Source organism: Malania oleifera, chromosome 1, assembly GCF_029873635.1.
Source record: "Malania oleifera isolate guangnan ecotype guangnan chromosome 1, ASM2987363v1, whole genome shotgun sequence".
In the NCBI taxonomy this organism is placed as follows: Eukaryota; Viridiplantae; Streptophyta; class Magnoliopsida; order Santalales; family Ximeniaceae; genus Malania; species Malania oleifera.
Window position 1 is genome coordinate 127,130,204 of NC_080417.1, and position 25,734 is coordinate 127,155,937.

Sequence of the window (25,734 nt, forward strand, 5' to 3'; positions counted from 1 at the left end):
AGAAAGCTCCCAAAAAATAATTTTTTCAAGAAACTCTCCTTGGTTTGGCCTCTCTTGTGTGTCTAACCAAGAAAAATCAATTCCTTTTTTTCTCCTATGGTGTGGCCTTCCTCTCCAGCACAGCGCATGCTGCCCTCTCCTCCTCTCTTCTTGCACATGGCTCTCTCCCAAGGAAACCCTTCCCTTTTACTTTTTCTTTCCTTTCCTTTTGTCCTTTCTTTCTTTGCTTTTCTTTCTTTTCTTTTTTTCTTTCCATTCTTTTGTCTTTCCTTTCTATGTACCTAGCACCTCACCCTTCTGAGATGACCCGGCTGCATGGCCGGGTCACATCTCATTTTTTTTTATTTTTTTATTTTCTTTTCTTTCAAAGGTACACGAAGTGCCCTCCTCTTTCAAGCCCACTTTCAACCCTCTTATAGCTCGTAACTCTCAAAGCTTAAAACACAAAAGATATAGAGCTCTTTTTCATATTTTCCTAGAATTTTGAATCGTCTCGATCAGAGCTCGGATGAGAAAGTTACGCGAAGATTACGAAGAATTGTTGAAATAATCCATAAAACGGCATATGCTAACTTCATGTCTGATTTCGGCCTTGATGCTGCCAGTATTTTGCAAAACACAAAACACTAAAATTGTAGATTGTTTTCTTATCTTTCTATAGCATCTTGAATCATCTGAATCAGAGCTTGGATGAGAGAGTTACGCACAGATTGCAAAGTACCATCGATTTTTTAGCTTCCAACAGTTGCTCTGCAATAAAAAACACCAAAATTTCATACATTACTCAATAAAACCCAAATTTTATAAATAGAACACAATGTTAGAATATTTAGAGTAATTAGGCCTTTAAATACAAAATATTATTCGCAATGCATGAATTAAAGCACCTAATTACGCAATTTAAGCGCGTAATCAACAGGTGGAGTATATATTCGAGTCGTTCACACCATATTCCCCATCGACAACCGATGATATTGTAGGCCCATCCAGTAGACAGGCAGCCGCCCCATTCGACTCTGCCGCCACACCATGGATGTCGTACCTACTAGACGAACCTCTTGATGCGGATGAGGTGGATGCACCCGCGTTGCCACCTTGAAACTCGTCTAGAGACTTCGTACGAATTAGTTCCCCGTCCCCTTCGCATGGTGATAGATGATCCACTACCTATGGGCGGAGATGACCGGCATGTCGCACATCGACAAGGTCGGATGCCAGATGCGGAGGAGCAGCCAGGAGAGGGTAGACGCAGACGACAGCCACCCCGACACCGAAGATGGCCTCCCTGCAACACAAAGTAGGAGATCATTGTCATATTATTTGGCTTGTACAACATGTATATGTTCATTCTTTCATTTGTACATCATGTATTTGTTCATTATTTAATGTGCACATCATGTGTTTGTTCATTCTTTCATTTGTATAGTTCATCGTATTACCAGATGCGGCAAGCATCTATTTGTTCATTTTTTAACTTGTATAGAATGTTGTATTAATTTTTTGTACAGCATGAGGATGTCCATTATTTCATTTGCATAGATGAACGGTCTATTATTTCATTTCTATGACATTATATTGTTTTTCTTCTGAACTGAAATGATCGTTGTATTATTTATGTATAATTTTCAATATTTATCCATTCACCATAGTAATTTGGTAGCTTGGATGTGCATGTAACTGGTGGATGTAATGTGTGAACATACTGGTATGCCAAATCGTATGGTGGATAAATGTTTTCTTTTTACAGGTGCATGGATGGATATGTTGAATGTTCCGAAGGGAAGTCTGCCAAATTTTATATATAGTAAGCTTCGATGTGTATGTAACTGGTGGATGTAACGTTGTGAACATACTGGTATCAATTGTATTTCATAAATGTTTTTCATTGAACAGGTGCGTGCATGGAAATGATAAATTTGTAAAGGAGACTCTGCCAAATATTTTACAGTACTTTGATACGTTCGATGTGTATGAAAGTGGTGAATGTAACGTTGTGAACGTACTGGTATGCCTTGTGTAGGATAAATGTTTTATTTGAGTAGGTGCGTGGATGGAAATGCTAAATTTTTAAAGGGGAATCTATCGGAATTTTTACAATAATTTGATAGGTTGGATGTGTATGGAACTGATTAATGTAACGTTGTGAACATACTGATATCGAGTGTGTTAGATAAATGTTTTCTTTTGACTTCCAATACTCATATTACTATTATTTATACTATAGAATATTGAGTAAACAACAACTAAAGAACTCAATATAACAATCATACGTTATAAATATACACTAACTCATTGGACATATACCATGGTTTAAATTGAGTCTTTATTTGAGAACAAAAGTCATTGGGCATACTATGATTAGTATTATAGGTAGTGAATTTGGTATGAAGTACTCATTAGCAGTATCACTACGAAGTATCCTAATTGACGTATTAAATTGAATTTTTATTTGAGAATGAAGGTCACATAAGAAATTAAAAAAATTAGTAAAGTATTTCATTAAATACAACAAAGTCATCTTGGATTAGTCATCAACATACGTAACAAAGTATCGAAACCCAAATTTCAACATGACACAACTTGTTGACTAGGACCCCAAATATAATAATGTACTAGCATGAAAGGACTAATCACCCCTTTGTTTACTTGGGAAGAAAGGGAAAATGATGATGTTTTCCTAATTAACAAGACTCAAACTCAAGATTAGACATTATTTCAAGGTAGGAACTATCTGTTTCAACTTGTCCAAAGATAGATGACAGAAGGTGATAATGGATTTGAAGTGGTGCAGCAATGGTTATGCGGGCAATGGGAGGAGAGAGTGACTGAAAGTAGTAAAGTCCACAAGCCACATGTTCTATGCCAATTGTCTTGCTCGTCTTTAGATCCTGAATAGCCATAGAATCATGAAAGAATGTTCTAGAACTAGTAGTATTTTCTATTCATATTCTTTTAACTAGTAGTGGATCCATCAACAAAGGTTTCAAGTAGATTTTTAGGATACTAGAGACTGAAAAGAAATTAGTTACACATGTCATATGGTCAATGGCGACAAAGTCGATAGCCCAAGGCCTAGTGGGAGAGATACCAAATAGCATATGGATTGTAAGATTACCCTTTTGCACAAAAATGCAATGTTATGAGATGTTTGTTAAGATGCCTAATACTATAAGAACCTTGATCACTCTTCCTCAAAGGTGATTATAATATACTATTCACTTGAACAAGTGCTTGATAAGGGAAACAGACTTTTGGGATTTGGTGTTGCAATTCCAAACACACAACCTTAACACAGTAGCAAATCAGAAATACACAACAAGAAAAATGCTCTTGGAATTCCAAAAGTGAACTTCCGGACTTACTGAAACAACCACAAAAAAGTCAACCATTGATTCAACCACAAACAAGTCACCAAAATCAGACATAACACTTCTACAGGCCCCAAAAATTAGCCTACCCAAACTGCCACTACCATAAGGTACCAACTGATCAACTTAATAACACTGAAGAACAAATAACCAATTGCCACAAGTGAATGATAAAAAAAAAGTTGAATCTTTGAACACAAAACATGACAAATAACTTGGTATTATGGTTTATCGTATGATTAAAAGCATTTCGGAAGAAATCAGAGGCGAAACTGGCTGGAAATACCTTTCACGCACTGGTGTGTGGGGACGTCACTGTTTGCAATTGGCCAACACTTAGGGGTGTGTCGGTGGTCCTTCAGCAACAATAGACTCACACCTACAAATCTGAGGGTTCTTGAGTGGTTATAGTATTATCTTTGTGAAATATGGCAGATTTATTGATACTATGAATAAGGCAGCATTGTCCAAGAAGTTTTCGGTAACTGCAGCGTTTTTTGGTGTCTTCTAGACTTGTTTCGAACCTTTAAGGGTATGGATGATCAGAGGTTTGGTTTCGCAGTAGGGTTTAGGTTGGATCTTGCTCTGATACCATGTTGAATAATTGAGTAAAAAGAAAGACCTCGACTCAATAATAGGTCTCTCCCTCTATTTACAATATATGGCAAGTATATACCAATGACCATTATATCCTTACTAACTCACAATTACCTCTAGCACATACTAACAATGCTAAATGCCCTTATCTAGTGAATGTTTTGCCCCTCAATGGTAGAACACTATACTCCTCCAAGAGTGAATAATGGTGTTATGAAGGCAGCAAAAGACCTAAAGTTCTAGTTTTCATTTTATTTAGCACAAAACTTAAGTAAACAAGGAATAAATATGATAGGTCCAAAATTGTGAGAATCGATAGATTCGAATTGATTCATTACATTCACGAATTGAATTGATAGACTTGTAATTATTCAATTGGTTTTAGATTCGCTTGTTATATTTGAATCGGTTTTGGTGTGGAATTGATACAAATCATATGAAAAAAATCGTGACTTATGAGATTCTAACTATGTAGTGCATATAACTTCAAACCTAGTGTTCCATGAATGAACTAAGCATATGAAGTTGATTGCCATTTTGTGCATGTGTAACTTGTGAATAGAGATATTTGCACTGCATACATCTCATCTAGGATGCAACTTGCAGATTTATTTATCAAGGGATTAGTTGTTGGTTTTGTTCAATTTTATGTGAAAAGCTTTGACTATTTGATATTTATAGTGCAGCTTTAGGGGGAGTATTATGAACAAGTCATTAGGCCTCAAAAGTGTTTCTTTTTAATTAGTGTGTATTTATATTGTATGATTGTTACATTAATTTTTAATAAAAAAATATTTTTAACTAAATTACGAACTGTAATTTATTATATGTCAAAATTTAAATTAATAACTGAAGAATTTCCAATTTAATTAATTATTAATAGATAATAAAGGGAAAACCTAGGTGCATAGAAAATCTCGCTACTCCAAGTAGCGAGATTTAACCAAATCTATAATTTATTATATGTCCAAATTTAAATGAATAACTGAAGAATTTCTAATTTAATTAATTATTAATAAATAATAAAGGGAAAACCTAGGTGCACAGAAAATCTCGCTACACGAAGTAGTGAGATTTAAATGCCAGGCCCAATCTGGCACGAACGCGTGGCAGCCAACCGATTTGCATACGTAGCAAATCTCGCTACTCCAAGTAGCGAGATTACGTCAAGGCCATTCTGGAAAATACTTCCCAAAATGAAGTATTATTTAATATATTTTTTAAAAAATGTTAAAACGGGGAAAAAACTCCTTATCTCTAGCATATTCAAATCATTGGTGTTAAGCTAGTTGCCCATTTATTATGTTCATTATATTTTCACCAGATGAAAGTTTAACTTTATTTTAATTAGATAAATTATGCAAGTTCCTAAAATTTAAACAAATCTCGCAAGATGGTCCTGCGAGATTTGCCTGAGAAATCCCACTCTGTAAATTCATTCCTTCATTCTTTCTTTTTTTTTTTTTTTTTTTTTTTTCCGATCTTCACGCTACCCACTCTCTATTCAACATCACCTCTGCCGGTGACTTCTACTTCACCAATGGAGTTCTCAGCCACTACTCCAAGTCTCATAAGCTCCAGACAGTAAGTTTAATACTCTGTCCCAATTGTATAATATTGACCAATATAATGGGTTAATTAATCATTGATGGACACAAATAAATGATCTGAAGGTCGCATTATAGTAGAAGAATTGGCGACAGTGATCTAGTCATTGGATCAAAACCCCACTGACCAAGAACTCCAGGAGATGATCACTAAGGTCGATGCTGAAAACAATGGCACTATTGTGGGATAAAAATGGCGATGACCTGCAAGACTGCTCTCTGACTTCCGATGACCTGAAAAGGGTGAAAGCAAAATAGGCTTGGAGGACTTGGGGTGTACTCCGAGGGATCACTCCGATGCCTAAGTAAGGAGAATGCTTCAAAGAGGTTGAATGCAACAATAAAAGTGAGTTAAGAATGAGATACCTCTGCTTGTTTGTGTTTCCCTTTTTATAGTGGCATGGGTTGACCCTTGAGGTGATTCATAATTATGTCATGGGGTCGTGGATCACTCCTGAGTCATAAAGTGTCAGCATGTATCGCAAGCGTTTAAGGCGTCAACGTGGATCTCTCTCCTTTTTATTGAGTTGGAGCTGATTGTTCTTGCCAGAAGGTCTGACTTGGGGAGTAATTGTTAGGTGTTGACTCCCTTTTATTGGTTGATATATTTTGGGCATATTAGTTGTCCCCCCTTCATTTCGAATTTTTGGAACTTGTTCTTGAAATTTTGAATTAGGGTCTCCTTCTCTCTTGTTTTTTTTTTTTTTTTTTGAGGTTGGCTGGTTCGAGTCAATTAGACTCCCCCTTGGTTCTACTAAGCCAATTCGTGTGTAGAGCTACGTTCTGCCGAGCCGATACCACGGGGGTTTGGTTGGTCCGAGCTAGTTTGCATGCCGAGCTGCTTTTTACCGGGCTGATGATACAAGAGTTCGGATGGTCCGAGTCGACCTTTGCTGGGTCGATGTCCGGGGGTTCGGCTGAGACACTCTTGTCAAGTTGTTCTTCACAGCAGCCCGTGTCTAGCCATTCTCTGCCAAGTTGTGTTCTTGGGCATTTCTTGTCGAGTTGCTCTTATTAGCATTTTTTGTCGAGCTATTTTTGTCGAACTGCTCTTGATGGCATTTCTTGCCGAGCTATTTCTGTCAAGCTGCTCTTGATGGCATTCTTTTTTGCTGAGCTGCTCTTGATGGCATTTTTTGCCAAACTATTTTTGCCGAGTTGCTCTTGATGGCATTTCTTGTCGAGCTATTTCTGCCGAGCTGCTTTTGTTGACATTTCTTAGCAAACTATTTTTGCCGAGTTGCTCTTGATGACATTTTTTGTCGAGCTGCGCTTGGTGGCATTTCTTACCAAGCTCTTTTTACCGAGCTGCTCTTGATGACATTTCTTGTCGAGCTGTTTCTACCGAGCTGCGCTTGGTGGCATTTCTTGACGAGCTCTTTTTTTGAGCTACTTTTGATGGCATTTCTTGGTGAGTTGTTTTTTCCGAGCTGCGCTTGGTGGCTTTTCTTGCCGAACTCTTTTTTCCGAGATGCTCTTGATGGCAATTCTTGTCGAACTATTTCTGACGAGCTACTCTTGATGGCATTTCTTGCCGAGCTGTTTCTATGAGCTGCGCTTGGTGGCTTTTCTTGTCGAACTCTTTCTGCCGAGATGCTCTTGATGGCAATTCTTGTCAAACTATTTTTGACAAGCCACTCTTGATGGCATTTCTTGCTGAGCTATTTCTACAAGCTGTGCTTGGTGGCATTTCTTTTCGAGCTCTTTCTGTTAAGCTGCTCATGATGGCATTTCTTGCCGAACACTTTCTATCGAGCTACTCTTGAAGGCATTTCTTGCTGAGCTGTTTCTGTCGAGCTGCACTTGATGGCATTTCTTGCCGAACTGTTTCTGCTGAGCTGCTCTTGATGACATTTTTCTTTTGCCAAGCTGTTTTTGCTAAGCTATATTTGCCGAGTTGATCTTAATGGAATTTTTTGCTGAGCTGTTTTTACCAAGCTGCTCTTGATGGCATTTTGTTGGTGTACTTCGTGGCCTCATGAGTTGTGCTCGTTAGTTGGGACTTCTCCGCCTATTTGAGTGGTGCTTAGTAGTTGGACGTTCTTCCGGCCTCACAAGCGCTGCTTATTAGTTGGACCTTGTTTGCCTAATGAATTGTGCTCATTTATTGGGCAGTTATGTGGTCTCATGAGCTATGCTCGTCAGTTGGGCCTTGTTTGCCTAATGAGTTGTGCTCATTTATTGGGCTCTTGCGTGGCCTCACGAGTTGTGCTCGTCTGTTGGGCCTCATTTGCCTGATGAGTTGTGCTCATTTATTGGACTGTTGCGTGGCCTCACGACATGTGCTCATTAGTTGAGCCTTGTTTGCCTAATGAGTTGTGCTTATTTATTGGGTTATTGCGTGGTCTCACGAGTTGTGCTCATCAGTTGGGCCTTGCTTGCTTCTTGACTCGTGCTCATTTATTGGGCTCCCTTCTGGCCTCACCAGTATTGCCTGTCAGTTTGGCCGGCAATAACGTGATGTTGGAGTCCCTTCATAATGTTCACCACCACTACAAAATTTTATAATCACTTCTCAATTGCGTCATACCTTGGGAGGATCAAGACTCATTGGAATTGGTGTCATGTCAACGTATATATGGGGATTAGATTCCTTTCCCTCGAGACACCCACCCGGATTAATGAGCTCCTGCCTTCTCGAGATGCTAACTTTTTGGGGATCCATGTAGGCTTCTCTATAAAGGACGTGGGCTCGCTCTTTTGCTCCTCATCTCACCCAAAAGGTTCCCTTCTGTCTTCTAGATACGCTCTCCTTCTGCCTTTGTCTTGTTGGCTTTATTCTGTTTGTGTTTGGCATTGTATGTTTGTTTTTGTTTTGTTCTTCATGTTCTTCAGTGTTCTTGTGAAAAGTTTGCCTTGTTGATCCACTTTTGCATAGTTGCTTCCGTGTTCTTGTGGAAAGTTTTCCTGTTTGACCTATTGGTATAAATAACATAAGTTGTTTGCCTTGTTTGTCTTGCACTTTGATTTTCTCATGGAGTCTTCGATGCCTCAGGCGAAGACTCCGATAACTGTAAGGACTGCTCAATGTGATCTTTCTCCATTGGATATGCAAAATGTTGGTTGTTTTTTTGCTATCTTTTCAAACATTAACATTAGGTTACCTACCAACTTCGAGTCTACTTTCGACCCGGGTCCCAATGAAGTCTATTTATGTCACGACTTGCTCATTTTCACATACTTTTTTTTTAATAATAAAATCAACATCATACAATCAATACTACATATCCCATAATCCAGCTCAGTAAGTCATCATCCACCTAGACCCGTGGGTACCAGGGATATAACAGAACATATAGTAGAAGCCTACGCAGCAAAAAGTATAAAATTATATACATCTTATCATAATGTGCATAACATATACCAGGGTACTACAAACACTATCTCTCAGTATATACATCCCAAAAATAAATCAAGGGACAATTCCCACCAAAAAATCTAACTATCCCAACCAATACTTACCCTTCCAACATGGGCAGATAACTGCTCTATATCAGCGAGACTTTTCCCACTTTCCTATTTAGGGCTCCTAAAAAGTTAATGAAATTTAGGGGTGAGACACCTCTCAGTAAGGGAAATAAACTAATACTAGTGTGTGACAACATGAGTAATCCGTGTTCTATATATATAACATTCATAACTTGTTCAATACTGTTTATCAAATCTAGGAAAACATAGGTATATCAAAATATGGCAGAACATAATGCATTTTCATTACATAATATCTCGTCTCATATCACAATAATAACATAAAACATCCCTGGTAGGTTAGCTGGCTGTTGTCATCTATTACCCCCACATGACTGGGTTATGTGGCCTGAAGGCGGGACCTGACAATGGTTGGCCAACCACTGCCAAGTCAATAGTATAATCTGTAGGTCCGATGGGTCTACCTAGACTGATTCGTACACCAGGGGCGATAACAGCACACTTCTTGAAAATAACCACATCGACCATCCAATCTCACACCACTCCGTACAATGGCGTTAACACGGATGTCATGATCACGAAGAACATGGACACATAGCAACGGTACCGTGCAAGTGCTAGCCTAAACCAAGCCAACCAGGTTCTGATATCATATACATATACTAAAATCGTGATACATAAATATCTCATATCATTTATTTTCATATCAATCATATTATTTCACATATATACGTGTATCAAGAAAATCATCGGCCCGTATGCCGATATTACACATTTTATTATAGCTCGGCCCGTACGTCGAAAAATCACATAGCATAGCCCGTACATTGGCAAATCACATAGCACAGCCCGTATGCTAGCAAATCACATAGCTCAGCCCGTACGCCGACAAATCACATAGCCCAACCCATACGCTGGCAAATCACATCGCACGGCCCGTACGCCGGCAAATCTCATCCACATAGTACGGTCCGTATGCCGGCAAATCATAAATATACAAAAATATCTCGGCCCGTATGCCGATTTTCCATCATAAAATTCATATTACCCACATTCCCAGAAAATAGTATTTCACAACATTTTATACTCATGCCACACAATCGAATTTTCACATATTCAATATATCATAATTTAAATAGTATTTTCCAAATATAAATCATATATATACATTTTCTGCAAATGAGATTCTATATAAATATATACATACATTTTCACAAAACAACTAGCTTAGTTTATCCCCTAAAGCCCCTAATAAAACTGTCCCGCACTTGCAGGGTTCCTAACTCAACACCCTGAAAATGAAAAATCTCATAATTAAACTTCAGTATTTCTAAGCATATGATACTTTCATCAACTTTCAAAAACCCACATATTGAGTAGAAAGTTTTTTACCCAAAAACATTCAAGTTTAACACCTAAGGGGTTCCCTGACCAATACCCTGAAACTGAAAACCCTCAATATTAAACTTCGGTATTTTCATGCGCACAACATTTCTTATAACTAGCGCAAGACCAAATATGGCTTAAAAAGTCTTACCTCAACTCTGGGATGATTTCCAACTAGTTTTCTCCAACGATCCGCTCCAGCAGATTTGGAGAGAAGTCCGCCAGGAGCATCGTGGTAAATTTAGATTGTCGATCCGACGTATATCTAGCCCTAAAATGATGAGAGAGAGTGAGAGAGAGAGAGGGAAAAAAGTTAGCTTCTTAAAGAAGCTTAAACCCGGATTTTCATATATATAAAACAGGGAATTTCGTCGAGGAGCTCGTTCTTCGTCGACGAGTCCTTCATAAATTTCATCAACGAGACCTTGTAACCCCTCTCGGTATTTTTTCGTCAACGAAGCCCTGTGTTCGTCGATGAAATCTTTAAAGTCTTCGTCGACGAATCCCCTGTATTCGTCGATTCGTCAACGAAGTCGACGACCTCCTTTTGTTTTCGGTTTCCATTTCCCTTTCTTTATTATTTAAATTTTATTTAAAATTTAGGTCATTAAAGTTTATATATCAACTATGTTGACCTAGGACTTAAGCTACCTTTTTACCCTTTCATCTCTAATGTGTTACACTTTTATCGCATAACCCCCTCACAACTTGTTCCCAATTTCTACTTGTCGTTGGTGTGTTTGCTGTTCTCCTGCTCCAACGAGGTCATCAACCCATGGTGGCTCTCTTTCGAAGCTGCTTATAGATGAGGATGTACTTTGTAGAGAAGGAACTGTACTACTTCAACTCCTTGCCCGGCTATATGCTATTTACTCCGGGTAGCTCTTCCATTCACAATTAGAAGTCCCACTACTTTTTTACATCTAGAGATTCAAACTATCCTAGGCTTCGTGTTTGGTCTACTCCTCTCAATGGTGATATTCTCTTCTCCTTTTTTACTTATTGTGTATGCATGAGCTATGTGTAGGTACTTGTTGCTTACCTCCTACTTCTTTTTCTTTTAGCTCGGGTGCGTCATATACCCCCTCGCCCTACCACGCTGTCTCTCTCTGAGTGGGCCATCCTTAAAGACCTGCGAGCTATGGGTCAGCAGGGGATTGTCCCTTATGAGGAGCTACTCAAGGAACGAGTCCTTGTGCAGTGTGGGCTCATCCTCGTTTCTCCAAGTCCTATCTTAACCTTGATCTCATGATATGTATATTTGTACATCCCATTAGTTCTCTATACCCTTATCTTCCTCTCTCTCTGCTTTTGTAGATATGGACTTCAACAAGTATGAGTCCCTAATGGGCAAGGCAAAGAAGCAGAGATCAAGTAGGAACAAGAAGAAAAGGAGGGAACCCGAAGAGGAGTCTTCCCAAAGGGAGGCAGTTCCTGTAGCCGAGAGCGAGCCCCCTACTGCGGCAAATGCACCTAGTTCGATAATTTTTAGCAAGGTCATCTTTAACTATCTAACTCGTTCTGGCCCTACACAGCGTCGCGCGGTGCATGTGGAGGATCTAGTGGCAGTTCAATGTTCCCTTCCGAATCACTTGTCTGTGAATATATGACATACTACGCACCAGGTACCTCTAAAACCCATGTGTTTGTTTACGCCCCATCCACCCCCTCCCCCTTTTTTTTTACTGCTTTTAACTCCTTCTATCCTTTTGTTGTTCTCAGATGGCGACCGTGGTTCTGGACCAGGAGAAGAAGGTAACTGAGATGTACCGACAGACCTTGGAGGCCAGAGATAAGTATGTTGCTACTTAGAATGAACTCCATGAAGCCGAACTCTATGAGAGGGCCCTTTAGGAGGAAATAGAGAAGATTTGAAAGGAGAAGATTTCTGCTGCTATTGCTGCTGCTGCTGCTCATGCTGCTAAAGTCGTGGTAAAAAAGTACAAAGATTCCAAGCAATTCATCTTTGACACCGCCAAGAACTATTGAGTTGGTTTTAGAAGGTGCCGAGAGTAGGTCAGGACAATGCACCCTGACCTTTATCTAGTTGGTGTGTGCTTGCATAGGTACGACGATGAAAGTCCTGAATTTGGGGAGGAAATGGATGGGGAGGAGAAGGTTGCCGGAGGAAGCAAAGCTGACTGATGATTGAATAGTCCATCTTGTGGTTTTATTTAAACATTGATAATGTACTTTTGAATTTCTTTGTGGTACAACCTTATAAATGTTGAGATTTCAATTCTATTGTACAACATTTTGGGGAATGAAATTTTAAGAGTAGTACTTTTTCAACATGTCAAAGTTCCATGTGTTTTTTATCTCCCTTCCCTCTTTGTCCTCCAAGGTGTATATTCCCAGCTTTATTTCTATTACAACTCGGTATGGTCCCTCCTAGTTTGATTTTAACTTGTTCGGTCCAGGCTCTATTGGGCTTGTTTGCACCTTCCTGAGGACCAGCTCTCCTAGGTGGAACGTTCACACTCTTACGCAAATATTGTAGTACCTCGCCACCTTTTTTTGGTATGCAGTGACTCTTATATGTGTCTGCTCCTGTCTCTCCTCTAGGAGGTCTATCTCCGCCCTTAGCTCTTCACTCTTAAGCTTTTCGTCAAAGTGTTGCCTCCGCCAGGAGAGGATCCCGACCTCAGCAGGAATAACAGCCTCTACTCCTAACGCAAACATGAACGAGGTTTCCTTTATTGCTACTCGCTGGGTTGTGTGGTACGTCCAAATTATGGACGTGAGCTCTTCCACCCATCTACCCTGTGAAGATTCGAGTCACATCCTCAAACTGTGCAATATCGTACGATTCATGTTTTCCACCCGACAGTTGCTCTGGGGATGCGCAACCGATGCGAATAGAAGTTTCATCGATAGGTCGACGCAAAATTTTTTAAGGTGCTCATTGTCGAACTATCTCCCATGGTCCATGACTATGGCCCACGGGATTTCGAACCGGCAAACTACCGACACCCACACGAATCAGGTGATGTTTTGCTCGGTTATGTGAACTAGGCCTTCAACCGCTACCCAGGTGGTGAAGTAATTGACCGCCACCAAAAAAATTTTACTTTGCACAGTCGCTTGAGGTAGTGGCCACAAGATATTCAGTCCCCATTGAGCGAAGGGGCAAGGATTGATCAGCGGGGACAGAAAACTGGACGACATATGTGGTATTCCCACGCACCGTTTTCACCTGTAACACCATTTGACCAACTCGATTGTGTTCTTCCTCATTATGGGCTAGTAGAACCCTTGTCGTAGGACCTTGTGGGCTAGAGCTTTGCTGGCCAGACGATTTTCGTGTACTCCTTTGTGAATTTACCTTAGCACGTAGTCTCCCTCTTTAGTACTCAGGCACCGTAGGTATGGTAGTGTTAGGGATCGCATGTACAACTCTTTGTCTATGAGTGTGTACTTTGCCGCCCTCCTCTTTACCCTTAAAGACTCCTTTTTGTCCCCTAGTAGGGATTCGTTGCGGAAGTATTGCATCAAAGGAGCTCTCCAATCCCCTTCATTGACTTTAGCTACCACCAGGTTAACACTAACCTCCTTATATGAAGGTTTTTCGACTCGCTCCAAGTAGATGGCGTTCTTCCATTCTAGCTTAGTAGTTAAGGCTAATCTTGCCAGCGTATTAGCTTTCACGTTCTCTGCCTGTGGCATGCACTCTATATCAAAATGAGCAAATGATTTGATATGTTCTTGGGATTTGGCTAGGTATTTCTTCATTTTTTTATCCCTACCCTCAAACTCTCCCTTCACCTATTCCACCACTAATTAGGAATCACTTGCTACCTGAATTCGTGCTACTCCCAGTGCTTTTGCCAAGCGCAACGCTGCTAGTGGGGCTTCGTATTCGGCATCATTGTTTGTTGTTGAAAACTCTAGTTTCAGTGCGTATAGCGTCTCCGAATCGTCCGGTGTCGTGAGGATTAGTCCTGCTCCCCCTCCGACTGTGTTAGACAACCCGTACACATGTAATGTCCACACTTTCAATTTCTCTGTTGTTTCATAGGATTATTTGGCCATGAAGTCAGCTACTACCTGAGCTTTGATGGCAAGCATTGGCTGGTATTGTATGTCAAACTCTCCTAACTCAATTGACCACCTCATCATTCTTCCTGAGCTCTCTAGCCGTTGAAGGATCTATCTCAAGGGTAAGTTTGTCAGCACAATTATCTTATGCGCCTGAAAGTAGGGTCTCAACTTTTGAGTGATACAGATGATGGAGAAGGCTGCCTTTTATGCTGTGCTATGATTTATCTCGACTCCGCTCAACACGATGTTGGTGTAGTATATGGGTTTGTGCTGCCTTTCTTCTTCTCTAACTAAGACCGAGCTGATCGCATGTGGAGTCGAAGCCACATATAGGTAGATGTCTTCTCCTGCTTTTGCCTTTATTAGTAGTGGGGAGGAGCCAAGGTACTACTTGAGCTGATCAAAGGCTTTACTTTGCTCCTCCCCCCATTCAAATCCTCAATTCTTTCTCAGCGCCTTAAAGAAGGGCAGACCTTTGTCTCCCGAACAGGAGATGAACCTGTTGAGGGAGGCTATCCTTCTTGTCAAGATTTGGATCTCCTTCTTCATTCATGGGGCCTTCATCTCCATCAGTGCCCTTGTTTTGTTAGGGTTGGCTTCTATCCTCCTGTGCATCACCATGAAGCCTAGAAACTTCCCTTCAGAGACAATAAACACGCATTTTGAAGGATTCAATTTCATTTGATCATTTCGAATGTTTTCTTCAGATCCTTGCAGTGCTCCCTTGCCTTTAGGCTTTTCACCAGCATGTCATCTACATATGCCTCCATCATTTTTCCAAGCTGGTCTTTGAATATCTTGTTCACCAGCCTTTGATATGTTGTCCCCGTGTTCTTTAACCTGAAGGGCATTAGTCGGTAGCAATAGAGCCCTCTTTCGGTGATGAAATATGTTTTCTCCTTGTCTGCTCGATGCATTAGGATTTGTTTATATCTCGAGTATGCATCCATAAAGCTCAGAAGCTCGTGCCCAAACGTCGAATCCACTAGTTGATCGATTCGAGGAAGGGGAAAGCTATCTTTCGGACATGCCTTATTCAATCCATGAAATAAATACATGTCCGCCACTTACCATTCGGTTTCCTTACCAGAACTAAGTTACTCAACCACTTTGGATAGTTGACCTCCCTGACGAATTTGTCTTGTACCTGTTTCGTAACTTCTTCATCTATTACCTTGATTCACTCCATCGCGAAGCTCTTCTTCTTCTGCTTTACGGGCTTATGGTTGGAGTCCACCTACAACCTATGTTCCATGATTTCTAGGTCAATCCCCGACATATCTTCAGCCAACCAAGCAAACACATCTGCGAATCTGTTTAGTAGATCACTTAGTTTTGCTTTCAAAGTATCAAGCAAGCGACTCTTGATCTGCACGCACTTCTTCTGATTACCTTTTGTGGGTATACGCGTGAGGTCATCATTTAATATGCTAATTTGAGGGTACTCTTCCCTCACCTCCAGGTCTGCAATGGTCAAGGTCTCCCTTGCTTCCGTCTTACCTTTTAACGCCATTACATAGCAATTCTGAGCCGCTGCTTGATCTCCCTTGACCATCGTTGTCCTGTGGAGAGTAGGAAATTTCATCTTTAGGTGATACGTAGACATTATGGCTCGGGCCACATTGAGCGAGGGGCAGCCTAGTATGATGTTGTATACTGATGGCCGATCGACCACCAGAAAATCCGTCAACTAAGTGATTTGTTGTGGGGCTGTCCCCATTATTACCGGGAGTGTAATTGTTCCCATGCGATGTACTATGTCTCCTTCAACTCTGATCAAGGGGGTGGAGATCAGTTTGAGGCGTTCCCTATCGATCTTCATTCCTCGAGCACCGATAAGAATATAATGTTGGCTGAGCTCCTGTTGTCTATCAACACGTGCCTCACTTTGTAGTTAGCCACTAGAAGGGAGACTACTAAAGCGTCATCATGGATTTGTTGTACTCCTTCTTTATCTTCACTATCAAAGGTGATAACATCGTCTTTTTTTATTTTTTTTGCTGCTTAGCCCCCTTTTCTCCATTAAGAGTACCTGCTTAGCATACCTCTTTCGAGCACCTCCATTATCTTCACCACTAGCAGATCCTCCAAAGATCATAACGATTTCTCCTACGATATGTTCCTTTTTCTCGTCCCTGTTTGGCCTTTCTGCTCACGAGCTTCCCCTTGACGATTCACCTTCTTCATGAACCTTGACAGGTGGCTTTTTTTTTTTTTATCAAGGCTTCAATTTCATTATTCAGTTGAATACACTCTTCTGTATCGTGCCCATGATCCCTATGGAACAAATAGAACTTTGACATGTTTCGTTTATATGAGGGTGCTCACATAGGTTCGGGCCACGAGATGTACTCTTTCTTTCTTATGTGCATCAACACATCGGTTCGTGGTGCGTTTAGGGGAGTATAAGTGGGGAACTTACTAGGTTGCCCTCTCGCCTTAGAGCTAGCATGTAGCGTGCTATTCTCCTACCTCTTTATGAGTCTGGAAGGTTCGCCAATCTCCCTGTTACCCTTCCTTTTTAACTCAATTTGATTTCCTCTGGTATCCATCATTTCTTCCAGGTTGATATTCTTCTGTGCTTTGGTCATCAGTTCTCCCATATCAACCGGTGGCTTCTTCCCCAATGAGTATAAGAAATTTCTCGGCTGAAGGTGTAATGACCTGACCCTCTAAGTGGACCCGGAGTGCTACTAATCCATTTATTTACCTGATAATCCACATTGTAATATCATGTACACAGCGGAAAACATAAATATAATCTCCACAAATATAATATCAGAGTTTACTATTTCTATCAATAATCCAAAATAACTATTCATCACCTATATTCTCATATATGCGCATATCTCCAAAAACATTCAGTATTCACAACCACCCATTTCTCGGAAGACTTAAAACATAAAGCATAAAACGTATAATTTATACATTCCTAAAAGTATCGTCAGAAATTATACCCTTTCTATTACTATATTACAAAATGATATAACAACCTCAAGCCCTCTAAGCTCGATCTCGTGGAGGTCTTGAAAAAGATAAGTTCATATTCAGGTGAGACACATCTCAGTAAGGGAAGAAACAATATATTAAAATAGCGTGTGGCTAACATGAGGTTTGTAAATAACATAAGTATACATTTTCATCATTTGCAAATCATTAGCCTAATTTTTGAAATCATTTCGTGTTCCTAATCAAACACATGCAAGACATTTTACCCATGAGATTACCTAAGGATAGGAGTGATTACTCGTCCATACAAGTAGCACCCCTCTACTCTGATACCTTAGGTAACCCAAAGGTCACAGTTGAAGCATACCAGAGCACTCACCTTACTCAGTAAGCCCCTAGCTAGTGATGTAATCTCGTACTCACACAATTCATACGAAGGTTTACCGACGAAGGCTCCCAAGAATAGGGAAGTCTACCCGCCCATACAAGTAGTTTTCCTCCGCCCTAGCACATTATGTAGCCTACTGCTACACCTGATACAACTAGGGCACTTGCCTTTCTCAGCAAGCCCTTAAGTGAAAAGTTTGTCTCACCTAAATATAACATGTTCTGCTAGCATAAATGCTGATAATACCATAATACATTTCTTTTTTTTTTTTTTTGCCATTATTTTGCATTTCTCAGCTATTCATGTTCTCAGCTTTAACATTTCATAGCGTTTCACTTTACGTGGCTCTTTCCCATTTTACATTGTTCACGTTTCACGTTTCATTTTTGTTTCATTCATTTCCATTTTCATTTCATTTCATAACGTACTCAGCATCTTTCAACTATTTTACCCAACATTTTTCAGCTGTTTTACCCAATATTTTTTAATTGTTTTACCCAACATCTTTCAACTGTTTTACCCAATATCTTTCAACTATTTTACATGGTTGCATTAACACTCACATGTAGCATATTTCATATAACATTTTCATATTCAGTTCAATTCCTATATATCCTGTATCTCTTACAACATGTTTCCACACAAAATTCCTATTTACTTATGACACACTATTTAGCAATAAAATTCATACATATTTCCTATAAAATAAGCCAACCTACTTTTAACATTTATATGTTAAAAATATACCTTTCATTTCTTACATAATTTTCTTGAAAATATATCTTTCACTTTCATCAGTTCAATTTCACATATACGTATCTAACAAAACAGCCCTAGGCTCAGAAAGCATAATTAAACGGTTGGCATTTTAAACCCATACAAAGACATATACACGTATATTCATAACATATTTCATTTCCTAATTAATTCATAAAAATGTGGTTTAATATATATATTCCCCCTTACCTGGTTTCTTGAACTATGCCAATAAGGACCCTGAAAAGATACTTGCGGCGCTCGCCCGAGCCTTGAAATAAAAATTCTAGTCTTATTAAATTAACCCTAAATAAAATACTATTTTAATATTTCCTAGACCCATAAATTCCAAATCAATAATTATACCCTCAAATATACTCAATTTACTTAATTCCCCAAATCCCACTCTCGCTTTGGAGTGGGGCCTAGAAAACCCAAATTGAAAATTTACTCCAATTAAAATGATGACAATCGCGACTAAGGCCCCGTGGTGGTACCCGATCGTCGATTTAATGACAGATTTAAGAAGAAACTAAAGAAATAGGGAAAAGTTGTCTTACCCTAGGAATGGTGCCTACGCCGCTCCCACGACAAATCCGCTCCAAAAGAAATGTCAATGACGGAGTTTGAAACCTAACGGTACCTTCTGTTTTCTAATCGGTCAAATATCTGTTGAGAAATTAGGGGAGAGAGAGACAGAGACAGAGAGAGGCGACGAGAGAGTTGGTGAGACACTTGGTGGGGGGGGTATTGAAATTGAATTCCTGGAATCATTTATACACTTATAATAATAATAATAATAATAATAATAATAATATTATTATTATTATTATTATATATACATATATTTATACTTACATATTACTTAATCCTTATATATACATATATATAATTTCCCCTTACCTGATTTAATATAAAATATTCGTTGAGAAATAAAGGAAGAGAGAGAAGCGGAGACGGAGAGTGACGGAGCGCAGGATCTCTTTCTCTCTCTCTCCCTGAAATTCGCAGGTCTCGACTTCTTTATCTCTTTTCTTTTCTTTTTTTGTATGCTTTCCAGTTCTTACAGGTTAAATTAACTTATATTATAATAATCTTACATATATATATATATATATATATATATATATATATATTCCAATTGATTTTTTTTACAATTTTATTTATTAATTTAATTCAATAATGTTTAACTAATTAAATACTAATAAATAATTTTAATTTAATTTATTTTTTCTATTTCCTTTATTTGTTTATTTAATACATTAATTTAATAATATTTAACTAATTATTTGATTAATAATTTTAATTTATTAAATTTTTTTTTGGGTTATTACATACTCATCATATTATTTAATTTAATTTATTCAATTTAATAATGTTTAATTAATTCATTCATTAATTCATTAATTTTTGGATCACTACAAAAGGGTCGTGGTCAACACTGCTAAAGCCACCCCCATGTCCAGGGTGCGGATCTCTAGGGTCGCGATAAGGAAATGGTGCATGAACTTTTTTAGTGTCTGTCGTTCTCCCTGAACCATGCTCATCAAATGAGCCGATGTTTTGACAATTCTCCAACTATTGAGGAAATGACCGGTGAACAGCTGCTCCATCTCCGAGAAGGAGTCGATTGATCCAGGTCGTAAGGTTCAGTACCAATCTCTGACACTACCTTTAAGGGTGGTTGCAAATGTCCGACACATGATAGCATCATGTGCGCCCAGCAATTGCATCAACACCTTGAAGGTGTCCAAATGATCAACCAGGTGAGTCAAACCTTCGTACCTTTCAAAGGTCGGCATTTTGAATTTGTTAGATAGTGAGACCTCCATCACTTCTTTGGTGAACGGCGACTCCAAGGATCTTAGAGAGGCTTCCCTATAGAAGGGGTTGGTTCGACACTCTTTCATCATCTTCTCAATTTGGTCTATTTTCTTAATCTTTTCCTCTAACTTGGTCGATCTTTGCTCGTTGACTCCTACGATGTTCGCGTCTTCCACCTTCTTAGTGTGGTTAGTTTTTTCCTCACTCTCCTTTAGTTTCTCTGCTTTCTTAGGTGGGTTGGGCCTAACCTGTTGTTGGTGGGGGACATGTTCTTCCTGATACTTTTGCTGCAAGAGTAGGTTGAACATATCCTCCATTTTCTTTTGGAAGGCGAGAAATTCCTCCCTAGTGAGCTCTGAATGTTCTACAGGTGTGAAGTGACTAGCGTGATTCTTTTCCAGTGGTAGGGCTGGAGCTTGAGCCTTGAGTGGTTGTCATTATTTGAGTGTCGAAGGTCAGGAGCAGAATGAGCACCTCTCGGAAGCAATTCCCACAAACGACGCCAACTATTGTGGCATAAAAATAGCTATAACCTACAAGACTGCTCTCCAACTTCCGATGACCTAAAAAAGGTAAAAGCAAAACAGGATTGACGAACCCAGGGTGTACTCCAGGAGATCACTCTGATGTCTAAGTAAGGGAAATGCTTCAAAGAAGTTAACAGCAACAGTAAAGGTGAGTTAAGAATGAGATACCTTTGCTTGTTTGCGTTCCCCTCTTTATAGTGGCGTGGGTTGACCCTTGAGGTGATTCATCATTATGACGTAGGGGTGTAGATCGCTCCCAAGTCATAAAGTGCCAACATGTATCACTCCGAGCGTTTAAGGCACTAGCGTGGATCTCTCCCCTTTTTATTGAGTTGGAGCTTATTGCTCTCGCCAGAAGGTTTGACTTGGGGAGTGATTGTTAGGTGTTGACTCTCTTTTATTGGCTGATACATTTTGGGCACATCAGGCACCATTGAGTTTACACAGTTCTTGAGCCTCATGGCCAGAAAAATGAAGGTCTCCCACAACCGCAATTTCTCTAAATAGAAAAAATGTTCGCATTTCCATGGAAAGATCTGGGAGTTCTGGGTTAAGATTAATTTCACTAATTAACGCTAACTTCAATTTGTCTTTGCCGATTTGATTTAGGAAACCGATGCATAGGAGGAACTAAGAGAAGCTTTCAAAGTGTTCAACAAGGATCGAAACAGGTATATATCGGCCAATGAGGTGAATTTCTCTCATTCTTTTTTCAAAAAATATTTATAAAATCAAATAGATTGCATAAACATAAGAAGATTAATTTCTGTGTTTGTCTGCAATTCGTGCAGCTGCAGCAAGTGATGATCAATCTACGAGATAAGCTAATGGATGAAGAGGTGGAGCAGATGATAAACGAGGCAAACCTAGATGGAGATGGGCAGGTTAACAACGATTCAATTGTGAAGATGATGATGACTGAGAGAGAAATAGAGAAAGAATGAGGAGACGATGTTGTATTGGCTAGGCAAATCTCGCAGGATGGTGTTGTGAGGTTTGGTTACCACGCGTTAGTACCTGAATTGCCCAGACCTTTTAAATCTCACAAGACCATTTTGCAAGATTTGTTTAAATCTCACAGAACCATCCTATAAGATTTGTTTAAATCTCGCAGCTCCATCCTGCGAGATTACTTAAGCCTCAAGTTAGGAAAATTTTTCCCAAACAAAGTATTGTTTTATATTTTATTATAAATTAATAATAAAATGGGAAAAATTTTGAATTATACTTATAAAAATTTAAGTTCTAACTGTTTCATGATCATTCTTACAATTTTAACTTCAACATTGACTAAATCAAGCAACTTGCACTAGCCCAAATATGTAGGTAGAAGGATAAAATAATTACAATTTGCAATTTGAAAGCTTGATGGATCAGTGCTGGAGAGAGAGAGAGAGAGATTCACGTGGGAAGTTTGGCTCCTCTCCACAAGCTAGAAGCCTCTTATACGACAAGCTCATATATTTTCTTTTTCAAATATAAATTGCCAAATGTAACTCTTGCCATAACTACCCATGATTATTCATAACTCATACTTCTTTTTTTGTACACTTTCCTGCTAATGACTACTTGCGACTGCTGATTGCTCAAAAGCTGGAGCACATGTTCCACGGCTTGTGAAAGAACTGCTGCAACTTGCTTGGGTAGGATGTAATGAAACCAGTTGAGAGAATTTCCACCTTTTGCACTAGTTTCTCTTCTGAAAATAATCAGAACCCAATCTAATGGGATAAAGATCAGCACCAGATGTGGAAGAATCTGTACATGGCCCATCAGTTGACATACTGTGTGTCGGGATTTCATCACCACTGATATTTTGTTCTAGAATGATTTGATAATAGTCTTTCATGGCCTGAAGCTTCATCTCATCATTTGAAACACTTGATTCTGAGACCAATGCTTGAACAACTGCCCTGCCTTCAAGCATGCTTACCACAGATGACATTATAGGCCTAGCCTCTGCAGAAGCATTGGTGCATAGGAGAGCCACATTGATCATTGTCATAACTTCTTCTTTAATGAAATCTAAGCCAAGTTTTGGATCCACTAGCTCCATTAAATCACCCTTCTTTTTTAACAGAAGTGCCTTAAAACAGAACAGGTAAAAAAAGTGTGGTAAGTCATTTTGGAAAAATTTCCATCTGAATGTCCTGGCATGCTTTTAAATGGAAACATGGATTCAGAAGTTTGGCGGGAAAATTAATAACTTGAAGCACAAAGTGCAACAGCAATACTCAATGAACCATATCTTAGCATATTAATATTGACATGTTCTAATAATACAAGAAGAATCCTTATACTACAAACAAGCAGGCAATGAGTTGTGCAACAATCTCGCTTCCCTCTACCCACACCCCCCCCCCCCCCCCCCACCCCCCCCAACCCTCCACACCCCCTTGTTTTTTTTCTAAATTGGGAATTCTAGTTCTGCCAAACACTGAATCTGGTAGGAAGCATGATTTTAAACACTAGCAATTAGGTATTGGTGCCTAACAATAACATTACAGGACAATATCACAAATGTGCTCATATTTACATCCATATTGTCCACTTGGTCTGCTGCAGTATTGCAACAGCTATTACAATAGACTACAAGCATTATGCCATCAGGTTAGTTGTGAATAGCTTAAAACACTATTTTTCTACACTACTTCTGTATTAAAAATCAAGCTTTTAAAACTTGAGAACAAATTTTCGAAAGTAAATTATCATATTTGCTATCAAATAGTCAAGAATGAAACTTGAAATTAAGATAAAATTAGTAGAACAAAACGAAACATGTTAGGTGGAAGAGCAAAAATTATATTTTAAAAAATTTTCATCCCACTGGTTAGAAACTATATTTGTGACATATCTACATGCTTCCATTGAGTAAGAAATTTGACTTAATACTGAAATTTGAAGGCAGGTAGTCTCTAGGTCTTTGATCAATACTTGCATATTTATGTGATTATATTAAGAATTATGAAATATGAATATGTTTTGTTGTCTATGTCCATTATTCTAAAGATTTTGCCATTTAGACTTCATTATGCTCCAGAAAATAACAACTAATAACAAATACAAGCATTTTTTATTTCAACAAAAAAAAATCAAAACACTTTAAAATGTTTGGTGTATCCCATGTGGATCTTGAATTTGAAATTTTATTTTTTAAAAAAAAAAAAAAACCATTTAATGTATACTAATATAAAATTTTGGAGTCAAAACTTGTCGTTTTTTAACATGTTTGCTAATGTGGTAAAAGAATTCACCAACACAGGAAAATAGGTATAAAGAGAATTGCCCATTAATTGAGTGAATCATTTTCACTTCCAATTAGAGGGGAAGGAAAACACCTTTTTCTTTCCTTTCCCCTCATCTCTTCCTCTCACATCCTTTTCTGTCCCTCCTACCACACAGCACAATAGATACATCATATTTAGAAGAAAGCAAGAAAATTCATTAACACTAAATGCAGAAAAGCAGGTGGTCTAGGTTACCCAATCAAGAAGCTGAAAGCAATGCTCCTTGCCCCTTGAATTACTGTTGCTTCTCCCACTGACAATTTCCAGGGCTACAATTCCAAAACTATACACATCTGCTTTGTCTGTTAAATAGCCACGCATTGCATATTCTGGAGCCATGTATCCACTGCAAAATGAACAATATCACAACATTTTTTGGAGTGAGATCTTCCAAAAAAATGAAAAAATTACAGCATTTTTTGTGAGATATGAAAAAAAAGGCTTTCTTTGAAGGCAATGATTCTTGTGGCTATAAGTTTCATAAGGTCATGCCTCACATTTTAAAGCATCTAATGGTCAATTTGTGGCCCACGAATCAAAAATGAGTGGCGAGAAATTTTAAGGGCAAGCATGTGTTCTATCAAAGAACTGCTTTTAAAAACCACACAATAAATTCAGGCAACAAGGCCAGGCCAGAACCCAAGACCTCCTGGAAAGTGGAAACCATATCTTTGACATGATGTCAAAGTAACACCTTACTTAAAAGCTTAAGATGTTAGATTGTGGCCCAACAATGCTTAACAAGCTTGTAACACTTGTTTTGACATTAGTGCTCCTATTTAGATAGAACATACTTCAATCATTTGGGCAATCTTTGGTTTGTTCCATTTCTTCAATAAAACCCATTTTTTATCTAGTATGAAACCACATTGCCTAAACGCTTAAGTTTTTAGGTTGTGGGCTAACAATGTACATCAAACCTTAAAACTCTCATGTAAATGTAGCTTGATTGCACAAGTAGAGACAAATAAACAATAAATAATGCCCATAAGGACTAACATAATTTTTAACCACATAATAAACGTGAACAATAAGAGTGGAACCCGCGACCTCTAGGCCTCCACAATTCTGATACTAAAGAAGTCTATAAATGCTTTCTTCAAAGGCAATGATTCTTATCGCTTTAAGTTTCATAAGGACATGCCTAACATTTTAAAGCATCAAATGATCAATTTGTGGCCCCATGAATCAAAAAGGGTGGTGAGAAATTTTAAGGGCAAGCATCTGTTCTATCAAAGAATTGTTTTTAATCACACAATACACACAGGCAACAAGCCTAGAACTTAGGACCTACTAGAAAGTGGAAACCATATCTCTGATACGATGTTAAAGTGTCACTTTACTTAAAAGCTTAAGTTGTTAGATTGTGGCCTAACAATGCATATAGAATGGCTCCAGCTAAACTAAGGGAACTTAAGGTGCAATTACAAGATCTCCTCGACAAGGGATTTATTGTACCTAGTGTATCACCATGGGGTGCACCTGTATTATTCGTTAAGAAACATGATGCATCCTTGAGGCTATGTATTGATCATAGGAAGTTGAAGCGGGTTACAATCACGAATTGGTATCCAC

General features: G+C 38.9%; 1 protein-coding gene and 1 pseudogene across 3 annotated transcripts in view; one reads left to right on the plus strand and one right to left on the minus strand.

The window, feature by feature from the left end:
• The first annotated feature begins 5,613 nt into the window (after nt 1–5,613).
• LOC131148899 (calmodulin-like protein 8) lies at nt 5,614–21,816 on the plus strand (annotated as a pseudogene).
• A 262-nt stretch (nt 21,817–22,078) lies between these two features.
• LOC131150984 (probable leucine-rich repeat receptor-like serine/threonine-protein kinase At3g14840) overlaps nt 22,079–25,734 on the minus strand; it is a 64,895-nt gene continuing 61,239 nt past the window's right edge. For all 3 annotated transcript variants that reach the window (XM_058102138.1, XM_058102122.1, XM_058102128.1), the window contains 2 exons: nt 24,355–24,505; nt 22,079–22,958 (listed from right to left, as the gene is read on the minus strand). In XM_058102138.1, coding sequence (XP_057958121.1) covers nt 22,560–22,958; nt 24,355–24,505 — 550 coding nt within the window. In that variant the 3' untranslated portion in view covers nt 22,079–22,559. The remainder of the gene's footprint in view (nt 22,959–24,354; nt 24,506–25,734) is intronic.